General features: G+C 41.0%; 3 protein-coding genes across 5 annotated transcripts in view; 2 read left to right on the top strand and 1 right to left on the bottom strand.

The window, feature by feature from the left end:
- LOC102063604 (galanin receptor type 1) overlaps nucleotides 1-3,386 on the top strand; it is a 14,932-nt gene extending 11,546 nt beyond the window's left edge. Inside the window, exon 3 of the mRNA XM_005490800.4 lies at nucleotides 844-3,386. Within this exon, the coding sequence (XP_005490857.2) occupies nucleotides 844-1,161 (318 nt within the window). The 3' untranslated portion in view covers nucleotides 1,162-3,386. The remainder of the gene's footprint in view (nucleotides 1-843) is intronic.
- DDX28 (DEAD-box helicase 28) lies at nucleotides 3,348-5,303 on the bottom strand. The gene has a single exon (XM_074551017.1). The coding sequence runs from the start codon at nucleotides 5,301-5,303 to the stop codon at nucleotides 3,672-3,674; it is 1,632 nt and encodes a 543-aa protein (XP_074407118.1). The 3' UTR covers nucleotides 3,348-3,671.
- On the top strand, nucleotides 4,611-25,306 carry DUS2 (dihydrouridine synthase 2). Of its 3 annotated transcripts, none has more exons than XM_074551019.1 (16): nucleotides 4,611-4,745; nucleotides 5,732-5,871; nucleotides 6,747-6,792; nucleotides 7,486-7,577; nucleotides 8,427-8,470; nucleotides 9,126-9,186; nucleotides 10,279-10,326; nucleotides 10,927-10,992; nucleotides 12,610-12,680; nucleotides 13,067-13,153; nucleotides 13,259-13,427; nucleotides 14,364-14,485; nucleotides 17,089-17,232; nucleotides 18,383-18,470; nucleotides 19,104-19,177; nucleotides 20,369-25,306. In XM_074551019.1, exons 2-16 carry the CDS (start codon nucleotides 5,749-5,751, stop codon nucleotides 20,604-20,606), a joined length of 1,473 nt encoding a protein of 490 aa, XP_074407120.1. In that variant the 5' UTR covers nucleotides 4,611-4,745; nucleotides 5,732-5,748; the 3' UTR covers nucleotides 20,607-25,306. The 3 variants fall into 3 exon arrangements, with proteins under 3 accessions (XP_074407120.1, XP_074407119.1, XP_074407121.1); XM_074551018.1 differs by lacking the exon at nucleotides 4,611-4,745 and adding an exon at nucleotides 5,258-5,408; XM_074551020.1 differs by lacking the exon at nucleotides 4,611-4,745 and adding an exon at nucleotides 5,454-5,593.

Raw genomic sequence — 25,306 nt, 5'->3', positions numbered from 1 at the left:
TTCCCTGGGTGTTCTAGAAGTAGAAAGTGAGAGAAAAGCTACACTACCAGCTTTCCTAAATTTGGAAAGTGCGGTCCTGCTCCCACAGGCCTCAGGGTCTTACAGAAAGAAAGCTGAAGTGAGTTACAGCTTAATTTTATTTACTGTCACTGTTAACCTTCATTTTGTATGGAAATTCCAAAGACCACTGTTTTCATGAAAATTTAACCTCAGGTCAAGCTTTGGAACTTACAAATGACAGACTGTGTCAGAGGCTGGCCAGCTAAGCGGGGAGCAAGCACTGCAGGGACACACCTCCAACCCAGGCAGCACAGGCTGGGATCTCACAGGCACAGGGAGCCTCCCTCAGGTCGTCACCCAGCTAGGAACATGTCAATGAGCACTGTGTATTTTAAAAAAAATCCTCTATGCATTGGTTTTCTGAGTTTCTTCTGTAATAGGGAAGATACTGGAAAAACCTTTCACCTCAGGCCAGCCTTTGTTACTCCTCTCAGTGGCATGCTTACTTGGAAGTTGTTTTCCCCTGCAGTTATTTTCCATAGCCTCAATGTTCCTCACTCTCCAAGTGTTAGGAACTATTATTTCCACTCTTCCTTGTAACACACTGCTGCAGCTTTGAACTGTTTGAAGTTTTAGGGGCACTACCTCAAGTGTCTATAGTTATTTGCTTGAGCTAAAACAAATCAATCCAAGTTTACCAGGGTTTTTTGCATCCTTTTTCATACTGTCATGATTTGCCCACCTGGCAGTTGTCAGTGTTGCCTGACAGGAAAGCAAACCCACTCATCCCACAGGCTTGCTTGCTTACTGTGACCATTTAATACACGATCTTCTCTTCTCCAGACGGCACAGACGGTGCTCCTGGTGGTTGCTGTGTTCCTGCTCTCCTGGCTGCCACACCACATCATCACCATGTGGGCAGAGTTTGGGCACTTTCCCCTGAACAACATCTCCTTCACCTTCCGCATCATCTCTCACTGCCTGGCCTACGGGAACTCCTGCATCAACCCCATCCTTTATGCTTTCCTCTCGGAGAATTTCCGCAAGGCCTGCCGTCAAGTCTTCAGCTGCAAGCTCCTCCTGCGGCCCGTGGCCGCTGAGAAACTGGCCAGAGTGCGCATGGAGAACTTCTCCACCACCCACTCCACCACAAACGTGTAAGCCGGGCTCACAAATACCTTTCAGGAGGAAGAGGAGGGAAGAAGGTTCTGTCTGGGGAGAACATGCGTGCAAGCGCACTCCAGGGAGCGGTGGAGTCTGCAAAAGTGTGCACTTTGCCAGGTAACCTACTGGAGTGGTAGGAGACATATTTCCCTCTCCGTGAGGACATGCAACAGAGTCTTGTACCTTGCTAGACACTGGGTACTATGTGCAACAGAATTATCTGAATGCCCATAAGATAGAGCCCAAATGAAGTTGAGTTATAACCATAGGACCTAAAGTAAGATTTACACAGAAGGCAGAATGTGTACAGACAAGAAGACAGCAGTTAATTACATCTGTAGACAGTCATTGAGATGTGAACAATGAGTGATGCAACATTCAAAGAGCAGTTTGGGAGAAGACAAACTAAAGTCTTTGGATGTCTGTTTCTTCAACCAATTTGACCATGTGTGAGCTGCATACACATTTAGCTCACTACTGGGGTAGGGTCTCTATATCCCCTTGAAGGCTTTGCTGCAGCATTTACCTATTGAGCAATTACACCTTTCACATGATGTGCCAGTGGTGTGGCTGTCTGCATTTGGTGGCTCTGTATCAGCTTATACACCCCAAGTGAGTGTCTGTGTGCTCCTGTGTGTAATTACTGCTGTTAATCACTGGCTCCAGCAACTGTCTCTTGGTGAGCAACAATACAACAGTGGTATTTCTCAATATATGCTTAAAAAACTGTGGCTTTGTTTGAAAGTACTGTCTACAAAAGGTTTTGTTGGTAAATAGTGTTCTCTTGAATCTATCGACCCAAGTGGCTTTTTATTAGCCACTTTAGTATATAAATGCCTGACATTTGTGGTGAGGGTTTGTTTGGGTTTTTTGTTTGTTTGTTTGGGTTTTTCGACAAACTGATGTGATCAACAGTGCCCTAGGTAAGGGCACTGTACCAAGTTCAAGGTTATTACTTGTAACTATATGAAGTGCATATTACTTCAAAAGTAGGAAGCAAATTGCTGAAAGAATTTCATTATTTCACTGTGTTGTCTAATTCAGTATTTCTGTGTACTGCAATCCAGACTGCCATAGACTGTAAAAATGTAAATTACAGAAGTTAAACTACAATTTGTTGCCCATACAACGAATGGGTTTCCAGTCTCCAAATGGAACACTCTTTCACTATATTTCTAAAGCTTGGGAGCTACTGTATGAAATAATTTTACTACAGTTTGTAACTTCCTTTATGAGCCTCCTAAATGTGCAATATGAACAGAGCACAAATGCAACAGGATGAAGTCACTGCCTGATCCTTGGGTGACTATCTGTGCAAGTTTTCTCGTTGTTTAACTTTTACTCTCAGTATACTGAGAGTAGCTCCAGTGAATTATTTCCTTAGGAACTAGATTTAGATTCAATGACGTGATCTTCTCATTTACTATAATGTAGAAATCTACTATTACTACATTTCCAGTGACTGCATAGCCTAAAGTGGAGAGCATGGGAAAAACAGCCACCCAGAGAAAGGGTTGGGGCAAATCACTGCACAGAAATCAGAGCTAAAATGCTTATTTGTGTGACTATATACCATGGATACAAACTAGCAGCTAGATATGAAATAACCTCAGATTCACTTCAACTCTCTTGGTTGGAAGCAAAGTAGGACAAAGGCACAACATTCAAAAGAAGTCCTACGCTCACTCTGTTAGGTGAGAGTCATTAGAACCTGTGAGTCAACACACTTCTTTTATTTAACAGAAGCCTTCCAGTGTGCTGGGGTTGGGGTTTTTTGGTTTTTTTACAACCAGTTCAAAAACTGTACATGTCACTATAGTATGCAGAAAAAAAAAATGTACAGGAAACACTTTAGGGCTTTTTATTTAATTTATTTTTATTTAATATAATATGAAGGAGCAAGATCCCATTTCTCAGTGAAAGGTAACCATAAAATAACAAATTAAGGCCTTGAAAGAGCCCCAGGCATTATTGTGCCTTCTCATTCCCACTGTACAGGTATCTGGTCTAGAATTCTCTAAATGAACTGCTACATCACAAGAAAATAAAGCATCCTTTGTCCTTTAGACCTTTGTGTCTGTAACTGGTCAGGTTTTTTCTTCTGCCACAGTAGCAATTTTTCAGTTTTAATAACGAATATTAGCTGATGGTAGTGGGCAGTAATGAAATGCAATAGAACTGTATATCATACAAACATACTTTTATTTGGACTTGCATTTAAATTATGTCTCAAAATAAGGAAACCAAATCAACTGATGAAGTAATTCTTCAATATTCTCCAAACACATTCTGTTACTCACTTACTAGCTTCCTTTGAGAAAGCCACATGCTGGGATAGCTGTGCAAATGAATACTGCAGCTTCCAGAACAGTGCACAAAGTTAACCTGATCACCTGGTTCTGAAACTCAGCTCTATTCTTTCAATCTGCCTTACACAAAGCAGCTCATTCACTCTGCCTTAACGGCCTCAAGGGAAGCCCCTACCAGGGAATGCCGAGCAACCTGAATCAACCTGCATTAGGAGAAGGTTTATTAATAGAGTCCATTCCTGGGAGACCCGTCCTTTTCCGGGCTGCAGTCTCTATTTTCCGTACCAGGTCCACGTCCCACCGATGGGTGACAAAACTAACCACAGCTCCGGGTGCCTTGCTCCCGACCCGGCCGACTCTCCCGGCACGGTGCAGGTAGTCCTGCAGGGTGTCTGGGAAGTCATAGTTGACCACCAGCTGCACACTGCTGGTGTCCAGCCCCCGGGAGGCAAGGTCAGTGCAGACAAGGACAGACACATCACTCTTCTGGAAAGAGGCGAAGATGCCGGCTCTAGCAGCCGCCGACATCTGCCCCTGCAGCCTCAGGTGCTTGATTCTGTGGTCGTCCAGGATATAGCCCAGCCAGTTGACGGTGCTGGCACTGTTGCAAAAGATGAGAACAGCCCCGCCTGATGATGGGCGCTCCTTGAGCAGCTGCAGCAGCTCGGGCAGCTTGTCCCGGCCTTTGAGGCGGACAAACTTCTGCTGGACGTGAGGCGGCAGGCGGTGCAGGCTCTGGGTGCTGAGGGTGACGAACCGACCCACGTCAGTGAACTTCGCCAGCGTCTCGCTGAGCCCCGCGGGGAAGGTGGCTCCGACCACGACCACCTGCGTCCTCTCCTCGTCGGGCCCGGCCGGCCCGGGAGCGCCGGCGGCCAGGGGCGCGTGTGCCAGGATCTCCTCCAGCAGCTCCGTGAAGGACTCGTCCATCAGCGAGTCCGCCTCGTCCAGCACCATCCAGCGCAGCCTCTCCAGGGCCAGGAAGCGCCGCCGCAGCGCCTCCCGCAGCGCGCCGGGGGTGCCCAGCAGCACGGCGGGGCCCGGCGGCGGCGCCCGCAGCTGCCTCCGCAGCCCGCCCGCGGCCCCGCCGCCCGTGAGGCCGCGCACCGCCAGCCCCGCGGGCGCGCACAGCGCCGCCGCCACCGCGCCCACCTGCGCCGCCAGCTCCCGCGACGGCAGCACCACCAGCCCGCGGGGCGCCGCCGGCCCCACCGCCGCCTCCGCTGCCGGCGCCTCGGGGCGGCCGAGCAGGCGCTCCAGCAGCGGCAGCAGGTACGCCAGAGTCTTCCCGCTGCCCGTCTCGGCTGCGCACAGCGCGCTGCGGCCGCGGCGCAGCGCGGGGATGGCGAGGCGCTGCACGGCCGTGGGCCGGCCGATGGAGAGCCGCTCCAGGCCGGCCAGCAGAGCCGGCTGCAGCCCCAGCTCGGCGAAGGTCGGGCCCTGTCCCCCCTCAGCCGGCAGCGCCTGCAAGGCGGGAGCCGCCTGCTGCGAGGGTTCTAGCTGGAAGTAATCCCCGTACGCTTTCCGGTGCTTCCATCCCGCCGACACCAGCGGCGGCTGCTCCCAGCGCCCCACAGTCTGCCAGCGGGGCTGGCTCAGCTCCGGCCGCCGGCTCCGCAGCAGCAGCTTCCCGGAACGCGGCGCCGCCGCCTCCCGCTGCTCGCGCCGCCGGCGCTGCGCGCCCCGCTGCAGGCGCTGCCGCAGGGCCCAGGGGACGCGCACCACGGCCCCGGGGGGCTGCGGGCTCCCCGCCGCCGCCGCTGTCCCGCTGCTCGCCGGCCGCCGCGGCAGCAGCAGCGGGAGGGCGAGCCCTACCCGGCCCAGCGCCATCGCGGTCCCCACGTGGGGCGGCGGCGCTGCCCGATGACGCCTGAAACAGGCGCTGGCCCCGGCTCTCCCCGCCCCGCGGAGCCGCGGCGGAGCCACGCGAGGACGGTGAGTGTGGCCGGTGGTGCCTCTCCCTTCTTTCGCCCTTTTTTCGCCGCCGGTTGAGAGCGTTCCCCGCGCCGCCACCGCGGGAGCAGTCGCGGCCCTGAGGGGCTCCGGCAGGGGCGGCGCGGGGCCCCTCGCTCGGGAAGGAGCCCGAGGGTGGGGAGCAGCCCCCGGCGCCCTCAGGCTGGGTGAGCCCGGTCCCCGCTGCCCTGCGAGCCCCTCACACCTGGCGGGGCACACACCGCCCCTTCCCAGGAAAGGACGCGCCTCTGTTTGCGGGTGGGAAATGACACTCCGTGACGGTGCCCCTGGGGTCTCTCTTTCAGGTGGTACGGCAGCGGGAATGACGGTGAACACACCGCTGTGCTTCAGGGGAAAGAAGATCCTGGCTCCAATGGTGCGAGTGGGGACGCTGCCCATGCGGCTGCTTGCTCTGGACTATGGTGCGGATATCGTGTACTGTGAGGTATGGAGAAGGAGCTGATGAGGCGGTTTTATCTAATAATATTGTTATTAAGGAAAATATAAATGGACTTTTTTCATTGTATGACTTGTTCTTTTACACATAGTTTTCCATTAAAAATGAGGAAAGAAGAATCTCTGTCTTGAGGCATTTCTCTGAGCCATTCTCAACTTATGGCAAATCCATATTTAAAGACTGTTCAGTAACTTCAAGTAATTTAGACAAAACACCATCACAATTTCCTCAAGTTGTACTTTTATTTGCCTTTTGGGGGGGTAGAGGGTTTTTTGTATTTTTTTTTCAGCAGAGTCAGAACTTTGAAGGAACTTTGAAGGCTGACTTCATGTCTCACCTGGTTAGTTCTGCTGTGCCTCCATGTATTTCACTCTTAGTATTGTTCTCGTTATTTCTTGAACGCTTTTTTTTAAGCTGCCTGAAATTGAGGTGTGGGGTGCTCAGCACAAGAACTGTTAGAGTGGATCCAGAGGATGCCACAGTGCTGATCAGAGTGCTGGAGCACCTCTCCTACAAACACAGGCTGAGAGAGTTGGGATTGTTCTCTCTGGAGAAGAGAAGGCTCTGAGGAGACCTCGTTGAGCTCTTCCAGTACTTAAAGGGAGCTTTTAAAAAGGAGGGAGAGGAACATTTTACAAGGACAGATAGTGATAGGATTGGGTAATAGTTTTAAACTAGAGAGCGGAGAGCTTTAGATTAGATATTGGTAAGAAGTTCTTTAACCAGAGGGTGCTTAGGTACTGGGACAGGTTGCTCAGAGAATTGGTCTCTCTAGATAATTACTTAATAAAATGGGCAATTGTTTAGAGCTGACAGGCTGAAACAATTCAACTCACTGAGATTTTTTTATCCTTTCTACTCAGGAGTTGATTGACATAAAGATGCTGCAGTGTAAGAGGGTTATAAATGGTAAGTGTAATACCTGCAAGAAGTCTCTTTTCTAGTTAAAGGGTAATTATTTCTCTGAAGCATTTTCCTAGTGATTATAGTGATGTATCAGTACTTACCATCTCCCTGAATTGTGTCTAGGGGCTTACAGTAAGGTTTTGAAGTGCTGCCTTAGACCTGTCTGCTGCTCTATATTTTCAAACTTCCAGTTTGCTTGGACTGCAGTAGAGACAGTTTCCAATTATGTGTCTTTTTAACTGTTAGCTGTTTGTGACATGATAATATACACACCTTTTAGTTTACTCCAACAAGGAAGCAACACATACAAGAACTCACTGTTTATCATTCATTTATTAACTTGAAGTCCTTGGGCTGGACTTGCAATAACATGATTGTCACTGCAAGTTCTTAAAAAGGTATCTTTGGGACCTGGCCCTCTCTGAGTGGCGTAGAAACAGTTGTTTGCAGTGTCCCTGCTGGGAAACAGAAGTTCACTACAAATCTCCTCTCCCCTCCTGCCCCTTCCCAAACATAGTACTGTTCAATCTGGCTGAGTCATCATTGGGCTTTGATACTTTTCAAAGAACATCACATGCCTTTGATGGCATTTCATTTATATACAAATGACATGGTCATTTGACTTTTTTTAGTTTTTGCATTTGTAGCATTTGTACAGAATTTTTATCTGTTTTATCTGTTTCTCATTTCATACAGAAGTACTTGAAACAGTGGACTTTGTTGCACCTAATGACAGAGTTGTTTTCAGAACTTGTGAAAGGGAGAGGGAACGTGTTGTCTTCCAAATGGTAAGAAACCAGATACTCTTCTAACAACATAGTTAAATGAGGTGGCTTCACACCAAAGGTGCTGCAGAATTTCTGAGCTGTTGCTACAAATCAAGATTCTGCATTGTAAGTTCTCCTAAGAGGTGATTAAGATAACCTCTGTGCTCCTCAGCAGCTTGGTTTTGTAAGAGGTACCTTAGATATTTCTGAACTTATGGATGTGGATATAAATTGTGCTGATGTCTGATCACACATTGAAGTTTTTCACTGTCCTGTGGACAGTGTCACTGGAAAGACTGAAAGAGGCAGCATTGTTTAGTATAGATAAGAGAGGATTGATTGCATTGGCTTTGCACAAATGGGTTAAAGATTCTCTTTGCTGAAGAGAAAATGACAGTGATTTGCTCTTAGAGACCACTCTGTGTAGGACAAGAGATGATGGGCTTGGAGGGAGGGGGAAGCATGAGTGGACTGCATTAGATACTGAAAAGACCTTTTTCAGTGGTAATGTAGCCCTCAAATAAGTTGCTTGTAGAGTCTGTAGAATTGTTATTAGTGGAGCTTTTTAAGAACATTAAAATAGATATCTGTTGCTGAGGGGCTAAGAACATTTGATATTGCTGTAGGTGAAGAGGGCAAACAGACCTCTTTGGATGCATTTTTGTATCACCTTTTATCATCCAGTGGCTGACTCTGACTACCCATGTGCTGTAGGTAAATGTTTGAAGCATCCAGTGTGCCTCTGAGTTGGTCTCTGTCTGCACTGAATGTTCAGAACAAATATAATTGTACACATGTGCAAGTAAGCACCTTGGTTTTTTATTAATTTGTGATATTTTGTAATTATAAATCCTCTTCTTTTACCAACAGGGTTCAGCAGATGCTGAAAGAGCCCTGGCAGTAGCTAAACTTGTGTAAGTCATCTTCTCTCAGCCCCTTCCCACCTTGGGTTTGTTTGGGATTTTTTGTGCAGAGGAATTATTGTAGAAGACAGTTTTTTTATGATACCTCTTGATAGAACCAGGAAAAGTTCAGCTGCATGAATTCTGTGGTGGGATGGCTTCTTGCTAGTGCAAGTGTGTCCTTGATCTCTCCAGAATGAATTTTCCTGGGTATTGCACAGCTGCAAGACCAATATGCTTGAAAATGTGGTTTAAAGCCTGCAGTAATGTATTGTGCAGAAACCAAAAGTGGCTTTTAAAAAGGTGGTTTTAAGCCTCCATTTAAAGAGATGGAAGTTTCAATAGGACTTACTGTAGTGATGAATTTAGTGGTGGATATACTTTATATAGGATTAAATATATAGAATGTATCTGAGATGAGTATCTGCAGCTTCTGCACAGCACTGGTTATTGAAACCTGTGAACAGTCTGATCTTCAGACCATCATTAATATTTATATATTTAACTTAAATAAGTGAGAAGCTAAAAATTCAGAAGTTCAAATTTACCTTAAGTTCTCATTTAAGCCTTTATGATGGTGGAACAATCATAATGTTGGCAAGATGTCTGTCTCTTGATTCTTGTTCTAATATGCTAAAAAATATTTTGATTTTTCCTTCTCTTTCAGAGAGAGTGATGTGGCTGGTATTGATATCAACATGGGATGCCCAAAAGAATATTCTACTAAGGCAAGTGTATTTTGATTCCTCTTAAATGAGCCTTTTGTGTCTTGGAGATATGGAGTGTGGAGTACATGGTCTGGTTTTCAAATTCAAGCAGTAAAATTTTGATGAAGAGAAAAATTAAATTTAATTGTTTGTAGTAAACAGAACACTCTGGAAGGTGTCACGGCCCTAATACAGTAAAATAACATAGACTGTTAGAAAATTGCATTCTTAAAGGCTGGATAAAATGAAGTGTTTAGGATTTTTTAGTATTTTTCTGAAGTCATTAATTCATTGGGTGAGTGGAATAAGTTCCGCCTAGCCTTAATAAAAACTGAAATCATAATTTGTCATTTGAGCAAATGACTGGCAAAATACAGTCACAACTTAGCTATGCTGAATTCAGTTCTTTGTCAGTTTTAAATGAGAGTACAATGGGTCACTTAAAACCTGGTTTGTTTGTTTTGTAATAAAGCACATTCAGTTCTAAATTAGTCCTGTGTCTGGGACTAGAGCAGAGCAGTCAAACTGATTGTTAGGACTGTTAAGCTACTTGGTGTAGAGATAAAGGATCAATAAATTGAACCATGGCACTCCATTTTCATGTCAAATGCTCCACAGAGCTGTAATTAAGAACAAAACACCAAATATCCATCTTGTACTAGGGTGAAATATCAGTAGTACAACTGCTGGTGAGTGGTTGTTCTCCAACAATAGTTCTGGATCAAAAAAATTTGTACAAAAAAGTTGTTGGCCTCTGCATCTATGTATGCAGATGAAATGGTGTGGGAAGAAAAGCTAAAATATTGAATTGTTCATAATTATGTTATGGATGAAAAATGGATGATTATGTTTGCTAAAAATAGCTTTCTGAAATCCTGTCTGTTCCCTAAAGTGATGAGAACAAGTTGATAATTACTGCTGAATTATTCTGATACAGGTCTAAGAAATGTAGCACCAAGGTGTTTAGTAATGCTTCTGTATTTTAAATTTTGCCATTTTTTTCCTTAATATGATATTGTGCTTTTGTGCTTTTGTTGTGGTCTGCTATTAGGCAAAACAATTGAGTTGAAAACTGTGTTTGCCTAGTGGGTAACAGCTTCTCTGTTTTCCCAGGGAGGTATGGGAGCAGCACTGCTGTCTGATCCTGACAAAATAGAGTCTGTGAGTATCACCTGGTGGGGTTGGAGCTGCCTTGGGAAGAATTGTGCACTGTGCTCTACTGGCAGCAGGAATGGGTAGCATAGACAACAAATTTGTGATTGCTTGAGTGGAATACTCAGTTTAGGACACTGGAGTTAAGGTCATAGATAAATATTCTTGATTTAGTTCTCCTTGCCATTATCTGGACTATAAAACTTCTACTTCTGGATTTTTTTTCAGTTTAAAAACTTTCAGTGTGGTGCAGTATTTGTGAGTTTTACATGTCTATGCATGTAATTTGAAATCAGAATTCACTGGTCACACCATATTAAAAGCAGGGTTGAAACTCCAGCAGCAGTTAATTGCTCTCTAAAATCCCAGTTCAAATCAACAAAGAATTGTAAATAAAAATGTCTTAGACTATAAGTAGGCTAGTATACTTACTGGATAAAATTGTATATTCAGTTACAGATTGTATATGTCTGTCTAGCATGTAAGATTCTTTATACAGGTTTAATAAACAGTGTTACATTATTCTAATTTATTTTCAAGAGAGAAAGGAGGAGAGTTTTAGTAATGCCACTGTTGTGATCAGATTTTTGTCTTCTCTTTTTTTTTCAGATATTGACCACCCTTGTTAAAGGAATTTGTAAACCAATAACCTGCAAAATCCGCATTTTGCCCTCAGTAAGAGCATAAATTGTTCTGAATTGTTCAGCTGTTCCTGCTGTGATTTGCTATCAGTTAGAATATATGTTGTTCTAGTATGTTTCACTGTACGCCTGTTGCTGTGAAATAGCACTTGGAATTTACAATTTCTGTTTGGGATGCTGTCCCAGCCTAAATCTGACCTCTAGGTGCACAGAGAATGTGACTGTGGCCTTGTCAGTTTCTGTGGTAGACAAGGGCACAAAGGCTTTTATCCTCTAAATTTCTTAACTGAGTCATTTTTATGTCATAGAGGTACAAAAGGGTGTAGGCCAGCACCCTCAAGCAGTCACTAGATGCTGTTAGTTCCTATTTTTCACATGGGGTGACCAATAGATAATTGTTTTCTGTTCTTTTAGACTAATTTTTCTTCCATACTGTTTTCTTGTTCTTGTGATTAGAACAGCCAATGGGGTCTGTCTTTTTCAGGATCTTTTTCCAGAATTTTTTTACAGCTGATGTAGCTTCCTTACTGCTTTTTTTTTTTTTTTTTTTTTTTTTTAAGATGAATTCTCTACATATTTTTAAACCTCCAAAAGATTGTACCTTTTGGAGTACCTTCTCTTTTAAAGACTGATTATTTAGCAATTGAGTATTTAATTACTTCCCAGATACTATGATTGCATATGACCTAAACAGATATTTCAGTAGATGGATGAACTGTACCTGAGCCAGCTTTGTTCAGAAGTCATTTATGTGCTGGGATAAACAAATGAAGCTTGTGTGAAAAGAATCAGTAACCCAGTCTCAGATCATTTTGGTTCTGGAGTATTAAATTAGAGAACCTTTATGCTAGAGCCTTTTCCCTTTTTGTTGCAAGCTGGTTTTGGATAATGTCATCCATCAGAGCAGCAGGTGAGCTTCTGTCTCTGCATCCCTGCCAGCTGGGACATGTTGCAGTTTTCAGACTGAATCTGATATGTTTGGGATGAGCCACAGATATTCCTCCAGCTTTTGAAAGGAAAATTTGCCTTTTTTTCATTCTGCCTTTCCCTAAAAATGCATAAGACAGGCTAGTGCAGCCGTGTGAAAATTTTATTTCTGCTTTTTAAGAGCATTTTACCTCTTTGAAGATATACTGGGCATGTAAGAGTATCCTTAGAATATTTTAGATGCTGGTTAACATTTTTAAGACACATCTGAGAGGAATATTTATAGTTTTGTGATTGCATGTTAGGCTGATTTCAGAAGGCATCCTCTGACTGAAAAGCATTTTAATTACAATTTACAGAGTAGTCATTAGAGAGGACTTGCTAATCAAATGTTCCAGTCATTTTCAATTGACAGTCTGAAAACCTTTGGAAAATATTCTCCCACTATAGAGTATTATGTTACCTGGCTGGAGAAAGTTTGTAATCTGTAGGTTCAAGGAAGCATTGAAAATGGATTCTTTTTTTCTGCCATAGCATGTAGGTCTTTCATTGTAGTATATATTAAATGTTTGTACATGTTATGTTATTGATTAAAGGCAGGAATCACATCCTTCTTGATAAAAGACTTTGAGCATTTGTTTCTACAATGCCACATTATAGTTATTCATGATAGTTATTCCTTTTGCTTTGAATTGAAATCATATCAGACTGTCTTATCCCTCAGGTGGAGGATACTGTCAATCTGGTGAAGAGGATAGAGAAAACTGGCATTGCTGCCATTGCAGTCCATGGAAGGTAAATGGATTTTAGGCAAAAAAGATTTTTTAGTTTGTTGATGACTGTACCACAGTATGATATGACTGATACGAGTATCCTCTATACACTAAAAGTAATGTGTGGTTCTGATTTCAACTGTTAACTGAACTGGTGTTCTAGGAAATCAAGTCAGTAATTAGGGAATTAAACTCCTTGCTGCTCTTTTCCTAAATATTTTTACTCAAGACCAAATAAAAGTAAAATTATCTTGCATACTTTGTATCTAAAAAATGAAATATATAAAACAAATAAGCTGAAACAAATATATCCCAATAATCCTTGTGTCATGTCTGCTGTGGTTTAGAGATCTATAAATTCCACAGGAAATCTTTGGTCTTGTGTTGGTTTTTTTTTCTGTTGGAAAGGAAGAAGGAGGAGAGGCCTCAGCACCCTGTCCATTGTGATGTGATCAAGGCCATATCTGAAGCTGTCTCCATTCCAGTAATAGCAAAGTAAGTTGGACTAATTAACTCATTCTGGTCAGGTGCCTGTACTTAAGATTTCCAAGTGCAGGCAAAAGAGGCATGATTAATTATATTAGTGTTGTTAACTTTTAGTGGAGGATCTCATGAATTCATTAAGGAATATGCAGACATTGAGACCTTCCAGAAAGCAACAGCTGCCTCATCAGTCATGATTGCTCGTGCTGCCATGTGGAACCCCTCTGTCTTCAGAAAAGAGGGGTTTTGCCCCTTGAAGGATGTCATGCAAGATTACATCAAATATGTATGTTTTTATGAAGATCTTACATGTAATTAACATTGTTTAGAATTGTTAATCCAAATCTTACTGCAGTATCTTAACTCCATTTCAAAGACTTGGTTCTGGGGATATTTTAACATAGTGCATGTTACATGATCCTTGCAAACCAATCCCTGCTTCCTCTGTTTGATTTTGTTTAGAAATCTGTATGGAGAAAACATGCTTTTTTGCCCTTGTTTCTTGGGAACATTTATGAGGCTTACTAAAAATGTAAAGAAATCTAACAATATGTAGTCCAACTCTTTTGAAATCACAGTTGTACAAAATGAGCAGATTATTATATGCAGTACACAATATTGAATTTACAACATTGAACAGAAAGATGAAAGAGTATTAAATAATCAGTTGCTCCTAGATTCACTTTTAGAAATTAATTACTTTTCACAAACACAGTCAAGAAGTATTTGCAGTAGGAAAGCAAAGGGAATGATTTGCCAATAAAGTAATTGGCAAATTACTATGTTGTAGTACTGTAGTTCCATTAACTAAGTCATCTAATGTATAAAGTTTTATCCATTATTCAAAAGACAAAATTTTAATGATGTCATAGGGAATTAGTCAGAAATCTCAACTTTGATCATGTCATCAAATCAAATTCTTTTTTTAATTTGAGCTTGCTATTAACGAGTTACTAAAATATCAGTGCATTGCTAGTCAATGATGTAAACAGGTCAACTCTTTCTTCAGAAGTATATGAGTCAGTTGAACTTTAGTTGGTGAAGTCATGCCAAAATAATCAGATTATAGTCACATTCATGGGTGGTGTTGAATCTGTTACTGAGGAAACTGCACTGTGGTTTGCCTTTCAAAAATGATTGGGGAAGTCATCAAGACACCATGTGCAGTGCAGAAGATAAATTTGTTTGGTGTGGTTTTGAATTCTCTGTTTCTTTCCATCAGGCAGTGAGGTATGACAATCACTACACCAACACTAAATACTGCTTGTGTCAGATGTTAAGAGAACAGTTGGAAACTACTCAGGGTAAGAAGCTGCACGCTGCACAGTCCACACAGGAGATCTGGTAAGCATGGACTTCAGAAAAGAGTTGTACTCTGCCAAACTTGCACACTACTTCTCTGTCTAGCACTGCCTGGCATTTCACACTGTCAGGAGAAGTTACAAAAACCCCAAAAATAAGCCCAAAAATCTAGATGGAAGATGTGAAATATCAGAGTAAACTTTTTCAGGTTTCCTCCACGCTCAGATGTTAAATCTTTAACCCTAAAACTCTTTATATTCAGCACACTCATTTGAGTGGTGCTTCACTGAGTGACAAGCATTTATCTAGTATTTGCATGAAGTGATTAAGAAAAATTTCAGCTTGTCTGAAATTTTGTGGAACTTGTCTTCTTCCAAAGATTTGATTTAGCTTTCCCACTTGCATGTGAGGTTTGTAATGTTACTGGAATATTTATAACATATTTGTTTTAAAATGAACACTTAGAAACACAGAAGCATGCATCAGAGTTCTCTGGTACTTAATTGTAATTTTTTTGTGCTGCTTTTCATTCCTGGAACATCTTAATGAATAATGGCAATCTTTTTGAGAAAATATAGTAGCTTTAAAGAATCTTATCATCCTGCATATCTGAAATAGACTGGATGAAATTTCTCAGTGGGAGAGACAGAAATGGAAGAACAAAAATTTTGAGAGAAACCATAAAATAGGCAGATGAATAAACAATTAGCACTGAATTAGGAGAATTCAGGTTTGGACACATTTCAAATGGAACTAAAAGCTCTGAGCTTGGATGTGTAATATCCTTGTTGTGTTATAATTATCCTTCTGCTAGAAGGGAGGGGAGGAGTCTCCTTGTGTTTTATAAAATGAACAGTTTGAAACTGTTTGATATCTAATGTGTATGAAAATGGATACTAATGTTGAAAGCTTGAAATATTTTGAAAAAGAATGTATTGGTTTCTAGCAAACCCTAATCAGCATTCTGTTAACATTCAAAATGAATGGAAATGCCTGCAATCCTTTTGCCATTTTATTTGTTTTTACCAATTTTGGCTTTCTAGAAATAATTCTGTCCATGATTATTAATTACAGTACAATGAAGGGAATTTATATTGCATATATGAAGGGAGCTAAACTTCATTATTCTTAATGGAGCAGTGGAATCCATGAATAACATTTAAACTTTGCAAGTTACTTTTCATTTTGGCAACTTAAAGAATTTAACTTGTTTTGGTATGCTAATAGACTATTTTGATTATAGATTTTGAGTTTAGGAAAAAAGATAAAGTATAGATTAGAACTCAAATCTTTTGCAACTTCAATAAAGTCTTAGCCCAGAGGGTGGTGGTGTTTTCTGCTGCATGACTAGCAATGCAGAATGTGTAAAATAAATACTGTAAGTAACAGTTTTACATAGGTAATTAGAGGTGTAACAGTTCATACACATAAACACTGGATAGAGATCTAGTGTAAAACTATGGAGTTTATGTGCTATGCCTAACAATTCTTTAGGGGCTTCCAAAATCAAACTCTCTGGTTTTGTACATGTGATGCAATACCAACTTCAAAATGGGCTAAAGCAATGTGTGTGCAGGAGAAGGGGACAGAGAGAGCCATTTGGAAATTTATGAAACTGTTTTCTGCCAGCAAACTTGGTCTTTTAACCCCTGTTCTGAACATCCTGTGTTTCATGTCCAGATAACTGAGGAACATTCAGTTTTTAAAATGCACCACTTTATCTTCAGACAATTGTAGTGCATAATTCTGCTGTCTCCTGGTGGTGAGGATGGGTTACAGCCATTTGAGCTTTAACCTCAGTGCTGAATGCAAGAGAACAGCCTGCTGCTCTTCCCACAAAACATTTTCATAGCAGTATGTGATAAATTGCCTTCCCTTAGAAGCACATAAGTTAGTATTTTTCAGCTTCATTGCTTTTTTGCTTGGAGCATTGGAGGCTTTGTGGGCAGAATCCATTTTGTCATTGAGCAGTCCTGTATCAATCAGCATCTTCATAGCCAAAAGTAAAAGTCTCTTTTATGCTGCAGGTTTTATTGCCATTATCATCTGCAGAAAATCAATAGTCTCAGTTTTTCGAAGTAGATCCAGCCTGCCATGAGTTTGAAATTTTAAAGGATTTGAGGCTTTTGCCTTTGACTAAAATCCTGGTTGCTGCTTCTCTTTATTTGGGCTTGTGAATAATACTGTGAAGTCAGAAAATCTTAGATTTTGAGGGGTTTGGATGTTATAGTGTTTATTGCTTATAGTATTTTTAATCACTATAATTAGAAGAAAATTCTTTTTCTTACTTTTTGCTTGTAATGCCGTTGTGGAGCTGATGTACCAGGAGTCATGCTGAGATGTTTGTTTGCTGATTCATCCAACTGCAAGTTATTAATGAACTAATAACTTGAACGTTGCAGGACCTGTATTTCTGACTGATTCTGCCTGCCCTTCCAGGCTACAAATTGCATATGTAGTGCTGGAAATTAGAACATCCTTTTCCTACTTGTAGCTCAATGTAATGTCACTGTGCAGAATTCAGCCACACTTCCACTTAACATATACTGTAAACACAATTGATTTCTACATTTTCTTTCTCTGTCATAATGTGATTCAAAAATTTATAAACTGATCTCTAATATAAAGGAATTCTGTTTGAATAGTGAAGCCTTTGAAATGGGTGACTTCTATGAAGAAACCACAGCTATTTTTGAAGCAAAGAAAACATCTTTAGAAACGAAGGTCCAAGATGAAGATGACCAAACAGAAGATCCAGATGTAGTAAAAATGGCTGTTAGATTTGACAAGTAAGTGTGCAAATCAATTTTTTCACTCTCTTGCATCTCTGAATAATAACTGTGAGGTTGACAGTGTCTTAACAGTTTTTTGAAAATGATGATTTGCAAAACAGCACTTACTGGGTGAATTCCTATGAAGCAGTAAGTGAACATCATTGCATAATCACCACTTTCCCTGTGCCATTTGGATGCTGTAGGATGTTCTTTAGTTCCAGGCTTCCCGAGACTGCTTAATTCTCTCACTTAACTTTTGAAAGTGCTGAGTGCTCTAAAAGAAAATTAAAAATAGAACATCTCCATGTAGAAAAGTGTATTACAAATATGTAGAGTTCAGTTATTTTTAGTGAAACTTGACTAAAACATAATTTTTCTATAAAAAGTCCTGAACAAATTTCTTAATACTCTTTTAAGCAGAGAACACACTCATCTGAAGCCTTCTAAATGTGTTCCACTCATAAGCTGTTCCTTGAAAAATTAATTCATGGAGTTGAATTCTATTTTATATCATTTTTAATTATAATCTCTGAAGCCTGTAGAATTGCTGTTACTTTCCATGTTAAACTCATATTTGCTGGTTTTGCTAATAGGCCGATCAAACAGCTCAAGTGTGATATGCAAAATCCTCCACAAATGCAGTCATAGTGCTTTAATATTTAGAGGATATATTACCTGACTCCTTGAGAACTGAATACAGATTTTTTAAAATGTTTTTTTTTCTGCCATGTGTAAGGTTCTGTAATTCTTTGTTGACAACTGAATAAATTCCTACATTTTCTACCCTTTTTTTTCATTTGATTACTGCTTCGTAACAAAAGCAGCTTCTCCTTTTTACTGCTGGTGTTTAATTGGTGCTTATAAGAAGCAGTAGCAAACTGTGTCTCTCTTCTGTGTCACATTGTTAGAATCTCCTTTCTGCTAAGTATGTCTTCTCTAGCTGTATTACTACAGGATGTAAATGTTCAGGAAAACTTTAGATTTTATTTTAGATGTTTTGTCACGCCTATTACTTGAGTTCTCTAATGAAGAAGAAGCATCTTCTTCATAATTTGAGCTGTAAAATTACACTTCAAATAACTGGTAGAAGTAATACAAAAAGCATCACTGTCTTTTTAAAATAGAACTTTGTGCACAGTTGTTGACAACGAATTTTTCTGTCTAGGCGAGAATATCCACCACAGATCACTCCAAAAATGTATCTTCTGGAATGGTGTAGGAAAGAAAAGCATCCTCAGCCTGTTTATGAAACTGTGAGTCAACGATAAATCCTTTCAAACCTCTCCCTCTGCCTTGTATATGAAATTAAGTATTTTAGGACTCAAGGTAGTGAGAAATTCTGCTTCCCTCTGGTGTAGCTCTTTCAGAAAGCAGCTGCAGAAATGGTAATGCACACAGGTATGAGAACAGCAGTTTATTTTATTAGAAAATTAAAAATCCAACATCAGGCCTTCAGTCTGCTTTTGATTAATTTGTGAAAGAAGTTGCTGTAACTTCCTGGTCATTATATAGGAGCCCATTACTTTCTTTTACTACCTCTGTGAAGTAAAGAATTAATTCTTGGAATGTTTTCTCTGTTCTTGTACATTGTTACAGATAGGAACTGTATGGGACAGGAGCACCTGTTTGGTTACATGGGAACATTATTTGATTACTTTTTAGTTTTGTAAAGCAAAAATATTTATAACTTGGACAATTTGTTAATTTTTTCATGTTGTATATGTATGGTGAAATTTGCAGTGTGAATTAGAGTAATGTTAAAGTTATAATACTTGTTATCCTTGTCTTTATAAATATGAAGGAATGTTGATGATGTTGTTTCTTATTTAAATTGCATGACTGGTTTTTGACAACTCCTTTCCTTTAAATTCTTTTTTTTTCTACAGGTTCAAAGACCACTGGATAGGTTATTTTGCTCAGTAGTGACAGTAGCTGAGCGAAAATACCGATCAACTCTGTGGTAAGCCATCATAAATGGGTTTTTCAGCTGGATTTTGGTTTCTGAAATGTTGCTTAAAAACTTGCATTAAAAGGATATTCTAGTTTATTCCATTTGCCTTTGATAAAGGTCAACTGAAAGTTACCTCCTAAAGCTACTTCTAGGTGGGAGAAAGGATGAAAAACTTCTGAGAATTGAATGTGACAGGAGGAAGTAAGCACTGGCATAATCAAGTAAACGGTTACCGATTTTAGTTCACTTTGTGTTAGTCCACAAGCTGTATTGGAAGGGGAGCAAATAGGTGACCCAGTTCCATTCTGTATGTGATGAATGCAGAAAGAAGCCAAGGGAGGCAGAGGGGAATGTTGGAGCAGGTTATGTCTTCAGCCACTGCAGCAGATCCATTCCAATAAGAAGTCAGGACTAAGTGTCTGTATTCAGTGAAGCAGAGTTCTTGGAGATCGCAATTAATTAGCAGCTCCATCCAGGCCTGCTCTGAAGTTTCTTGGTGGTATTTTATACAATCATCTATTAATACCAGAGTAGATCTGAGGCATTTGTACCTAAGGTGATCTTGATTTAACTGCAAAGCTAGAGCTCAGCATTGAACATTTTAAACAGGACAAGCACACATAACTGCTTTGCAGCCTTCCTGTTCAGAGACTTTAGGAAGTTATGCTCAGCTGATATGAAATTTTGAGAAGAAAATGTTTTCAAATACTGACTTCCACAAATGTGTGATGGGCAGTCTTTCTCAGAAGTGACAGAATTTTTATTATTGCGGAACAGTTCCTGCTTTTGTCAGCATCAATGAACTTGAACAGCTGACAGAGAATGTACTTACGCCTGAGCCTCTTTCAAGAAAAGTGATCCTTCATAACTCAGTTTTGTTTAGTGATCAGATTTGTAAAAGTTACCTTTCTGTGGGGCAGACACACATTGGCTGTGTACCTTTGACATGGAGAGTGTTCAGGAGACAAGCCCTGATAGAGAGATTTTCTAGGAATATTGCATCAGGAGTGAAGCATCAACACTTGACACTCAGCAAGATTGAAATAATTTCTGGAAATGACTTGGTTTGTTTTTCTGCTGTGAGATGACGACTAATGCTGTTTGTTTCATGATGTTGCATCAGAGACAGGAAATTGTCTCTTGGCAGTGTAGAGACCTCAGTTTCCACTTTCACGTGTGCTCTGTGTGCTTGCTCTTCAGGGACAAGTCCAAGAAACTGGCAGAACAGGCTGCAGCTATTGTCTGTCTGAGAGCACTGGGTGTCCCAGAGGGAAAGCTCTGTGAGGGAGAAAATCACCTGATTAACAAACGCAAGAGGGGGGACCAGGAGCCCCTGATTAACAGAGACCATGGAGAGGACCTTGCTGAGCCTTCCCATAAAAAAGCCAATTTTATTGAAGACACTTCTGACGTGAATGTGCCAAAGATGCCACGATAGCATGGAATTAATGGAAATTAGAGGTTTCATGCCTATGCAGCTGCAAATGAACTCCTGTTTGTATATCTTGCTGTTCACGTTTCATTTGGATTCTCTCAGAGACAGATATATTTCCCAGTTGTGAAAGATGCCACTGAGATGTTTACTGTTCACCACTCACTGTCCCTATGGTGCCTTTCAGATGATAATTAGGAACTTGATTTTAAACAACATGGAGAAGGTCATCCCAGTAATAAAACTTTTTTAAAATATCAGGTATTTTCAAAGCAACTTTGTCATTGGTTTCATGACTTGTTTTTTTATTTTTAATAAGTCTACAGTGTGCGGGTAAGACATGTATTGATACATCATCCACAAACAGAGGAATCTAACTGTGTATTGGAACTGTGGAGTTAATCAGAAAAATCAATGTAGGAAAATAATTAGCAGCAAAGTAGACATGGTTGTGTCAATTGAGTTTTATGCATGTTTTGCAAGCTTTGTTTACACCCCTCATGTATCAAGAAAAACTTTTTTTGCAGAAAGAAGGACGTAAAAATTGTAAGACAAGCATTAAAATAACATTCTTCTGTGATAACTTCTACTACGTTTTACCTTCAGAAATATGGCAGTAGAATTAATTGTCCTTTTCTGGTCTAATGTGTTAACAATTGTGTCTTTCCAGTAAGGAGCTGGAGCCCAGCCTGGTAGCACTGACTTTGTTGAATGAAGGTCCTTTTTGTCTTTTGAACTTGAAAGTCCTCATAAATGTCTACAAGTAGATTACTTGCAGTAATGGCCATCCAAATATGACCTTGTATGTTCTTGAAATGTGACCTTGTTTGTCTCAGCAATCAGCTGTTGGAGATACAGGGGTCTTGATCAAAGGCTCATGTTCTCTTCTTTGTTTTCATCATCATAACTTCTTATTAAAGTAAACTGTAAGTAAATGCTGTATGCCAGGAGAGGATACAGACCCTGTCTAATTCAGGACAGCTCAGCTGAGCTTGTCTAATTCAAATTAGAGTTCTGAATCTTCAAAAGAATGCCAAAAGAATTCAGAGAGATCTGTTGTTAACAGTTTATTGAAACAGTGGCTTAGTTTCCCTCAACAGTGTGAGGGATCTTGAGATCATCAGCTCTGGTCTGAAAACAAAAGGATGGAGATGTATCATGCCATGATCTCTAAAGTACTTTGGATAAAGAATGTACAAGATATAATTCATTTAGCTGTAACTCATAAAGAATCTTTCTATTTAAAATTTTGATTCTTTTCCTCAAGTGGTAGTGCCACATTAAACCATTCTTTTGAAAGGAAGAACAATATCTCATCAGACAATATTCAGGGTTGTGAAGTTAAAATGTCTGCTGTTTAGATTAAATGACAGTAAATCTATACAGTCTAGGAAGAAGTTTTTCTTGTTCAATTTGTGCATTACAGTAAACCCACTTTAATATGTTTATATTTGATATCATTTTAGTGCTACAGTTTTACTCTGAAGCACTAAAAAAATTTGTAGTATTAATCAGAAATTTCAGAAGTAGCCCTTTTCCTATTATAAGTTGTATCTGGAATATCTTACTTTTGTCAGAACTATTTGAAGCCACAATAATAAAGAAAAACTCATTTTTAGGTCCTTCTACCAGTGTGATTTGCAGGGTCTAATGTAATAGAATCATGGAATGTTTGAGTGTGGAAAGGGCCTCTGGAGATTGTGTGGTCCAAACCCCATGCTCAGAGCAGGATGAATTAGGGCAGGTTTCTCAGGACTGTGTCTAACTGGGTTTTGCACATCTTCAAGGGTTGAGACTCCACAACCTTTCTTGGCAACTCATTCCAGTGTTTGAGCATCCTCAAGGGTAAGCAAAAGTGGGGTTTTTTTCCTTCTTCTACATGGAATATCCTGAATTTCAATTTGTGCCCATTGCCTCTTGTCCTGCCACACAGAAGGATCTGGCTTAGTCTTGTAATCATTGTCTGTCTAAAAGGAACGTTGAATCTTTGGGTAATACAGCTGATGTTGCCTAAGTACAGGGTGGACTTGTATGGCAACAATTACTGTGGATCAGTGGGAGTTCCACTGGATTGGGATGAGTTAATAGATGAGTCAGTCATGAGAAGCATGTTAGTTCTCTTTTGACCCAGAAAACCCCAAAAAATTACTCAGGGGAAAGTGTGTCACTGCTGACTTGAACTTCTTACAGAAGTGAGGTAGGATCATTCAGTTTAGGAGCCAAAGCCTTCATAACAGTATTTGTACCTTGGGGGTTTTATTTCTGGTATTTTGTCATGTGATGTGAATGTGCCTCCTGCTGCCTCCTGAGTGAGGTACAGCCTGTGCAACTTTTCATATTGCTTCCTTCAGCCAGTGACTCCATTAATTCAGAGCACAGGTTTGTGCTGAGAGCTTGGTGTTCCAGTGCTCCTGAGGAGGTGTCAATCCTGGATTCATGTGAGCATTGAGCAGATTTCTGCAGGATGCTGTCAAACATTCACATGTAATTGTAGTTGAAGACAGATACCTTAATACAGGTAGCATGAATACCAGCCTGGAGAGGCTTTACTACTCTTCTTATATTACAGAATATGTGCCTTGGTTTGGTTGGTGGAGAGAGCTGGGTAAAGCTGGCTGCATAGTTTGCTAGGAGTGAAACAAATTCTGTGTTAACACTAACCTGCAAAGTGTGTTTATTAAATCAAAGGGGTGCTAAACCTTGGGGGGGATGTTTCTGTTTTTAATGACCTCATGTTTTCAAGTCCTTCCTGAAACTATTACACTGTTGCCAATGTTACACTTACTCCCCTTAGCTCTCTGCAGTGCTTGTACACACTAACGGGGTTGTCTGTGCTGTATCTATGGATAGGCCAAACAGAGCCTGTGAAAATGAGAGTGAGGAGTCACTCTGTTGGAATGAGCTTTCAATGCTAAATATAGAAGGGCTGTAATTCTGGCAAATGGCTAGAAAGTGTAACCTTTGACACCTTTGATCAGTTTCAGGAAGAACCAAAGAAATGTTGCACTTGTATATATATCTATGTGCTTGCCAGAATGTTGTGATTTGATGACTTTATGTTACATACTTTCACTCCTTGTAATTGTTACAACCAATGTGTGAAGACTTTGATCATTGAATTCATCCTAACCAGTTCTACAGATAGAATCACACATGATAAATAAGAGTTATCCTTTCTCAGCATTGGTGGAAATGTAATTACTTCCGTGACCAGTGTTTTCCTCTTAGAAATCCTTACATTCACGTTGCTTTTAAAGAGCAACTGGTTACTGTCTTGAATTTCTGCCGTGCTTCTCTTCCCTGCTGTACCTTCCAGAAACAGAAGGTGGCAGGTATTTTTATTGTTGGCACAAAAATACACTGTCTTCTGCAGTATTTACCAATCCAGCCATTGCACTTCAGCATTCTTGCATAGGGTGGCAATTGAGACCGCAGCTGGGTTGCAGGATATTTACCTTCACTTTTCAGAATTTTTTTTTTTTTAATTTTAATCTGGTGTGAATATAATGTTTGGTCAATACTGATGAAAGCTGTGCTCTATTTTAAGTATTTGCTTAGTGAAAATGTTTCACTGTTAATCCTGTGGAACTCTGTGAAGCAACTGGAGGGCTTTTTGTCCAAGGGGTACTCTCAGCCAACAAAAGAGCATTTGTATTTTTTTACTTGGTAGTGATGCTGCAGAGGGTATTTGTAATGATACCTGCCAAAGTGTGGTCCATGGGTATGGGGAGAACTGTGACTTGTCCTCCCTGTATTCTGCTTACTAGCAATGTGAATGGGAATGCAGAGATATTTTTACCAGCCTTTAGTGTGGATGCACTCAGTGAGGGTCTACCTCCAGGGCCTTGCAGGCTGGAATGCTTTTTGGAATGTCCCAGGCTCTGAGCCCAGCCCTGCCCTGGAATGTGAGGTTAAATGTTGGCGGTACAGAGTTTGAATATCAAAATCCTAGAGTTGCCCAGCACTGCAGTTTCAGAAACTGGCAAGTGAGCCACATGTCAGCTCAGCTGCTCTGCAGTTCAAAGCATAAGCATGCCTGGGTTGCTGGGGAAGGAGGGGGAGGTGGGATGGGTTTTGTTTTGGTTTGGTTTTCCCTTGCCCGTTATGACACGCACAAGAACGTGCTTTTCAAACACGTCAGCTGGCAAGACTGTGAGAGGTCCCACACAGGTGTTAGCTGGAAAAAGTCTTCATTCACAAAGGCATTTTACTGCCATCCTTTAGTCAAACCTAGGAACTCAACATAATGAGAGCTGTAGGCTTTTTAAACAGGAACTTGCTTATATTCAGGCTTTGAGTCAAGGAGTGATGAGATGGCCTGCGAGGCTTAAGTTCCATCTGTGCCACTGTGCAGGAGCCGACGCTTGAGGCTTTGAGTCAGAGGTGCTGATGACAAAGCTGATGAAAAACATTAAAAGCTAAACATGGAAAGCAAGCCTTTGGTGAGGAGGGAGTGCATCATGTATTGTTAAAAAACACTTGTCTAGGTCAGTTAAGGAGAAGAACTGCTGAGCTCCTGGGGGAGTCTGGTTCAGTCACCCATATTCCAAAGGAGCTGCAGCCTCAGTGGGGTTTGTGAGAGGAGCCTTAAAATGCCTCACTTGTGTTCACTTAGCTCCCAAATGAAACTGTGTTGCAGGAGCTAATGTGAATCAGCTGTTAAACGTCTACCAGTTAAACAAATAAATACTTTTCCCTTGTCCTGA

The sequence above is a fragment of the Zonotrichia albicollis genome, chromosome 13, assembly GCF_047830755.1.
Source record: "Zonotrichia albicollis isolate bZonAlb1 chromosome 13, bZonAlb1.hap1, whole genome shotgun sequence".
NCBI classification, from domain to species: domain Eukaryota; kingdom Metazoa; phylum Chordata; class Aves; order Passeriformes; family Passerellidae; genus Zonotrichia; species Zonotrichia albicollis.
The sequence above is the reverse complement of the archived record's forward strand: the minus strand, read 5'-3'. Positions and strand labels throughout refer to the sequence as shown.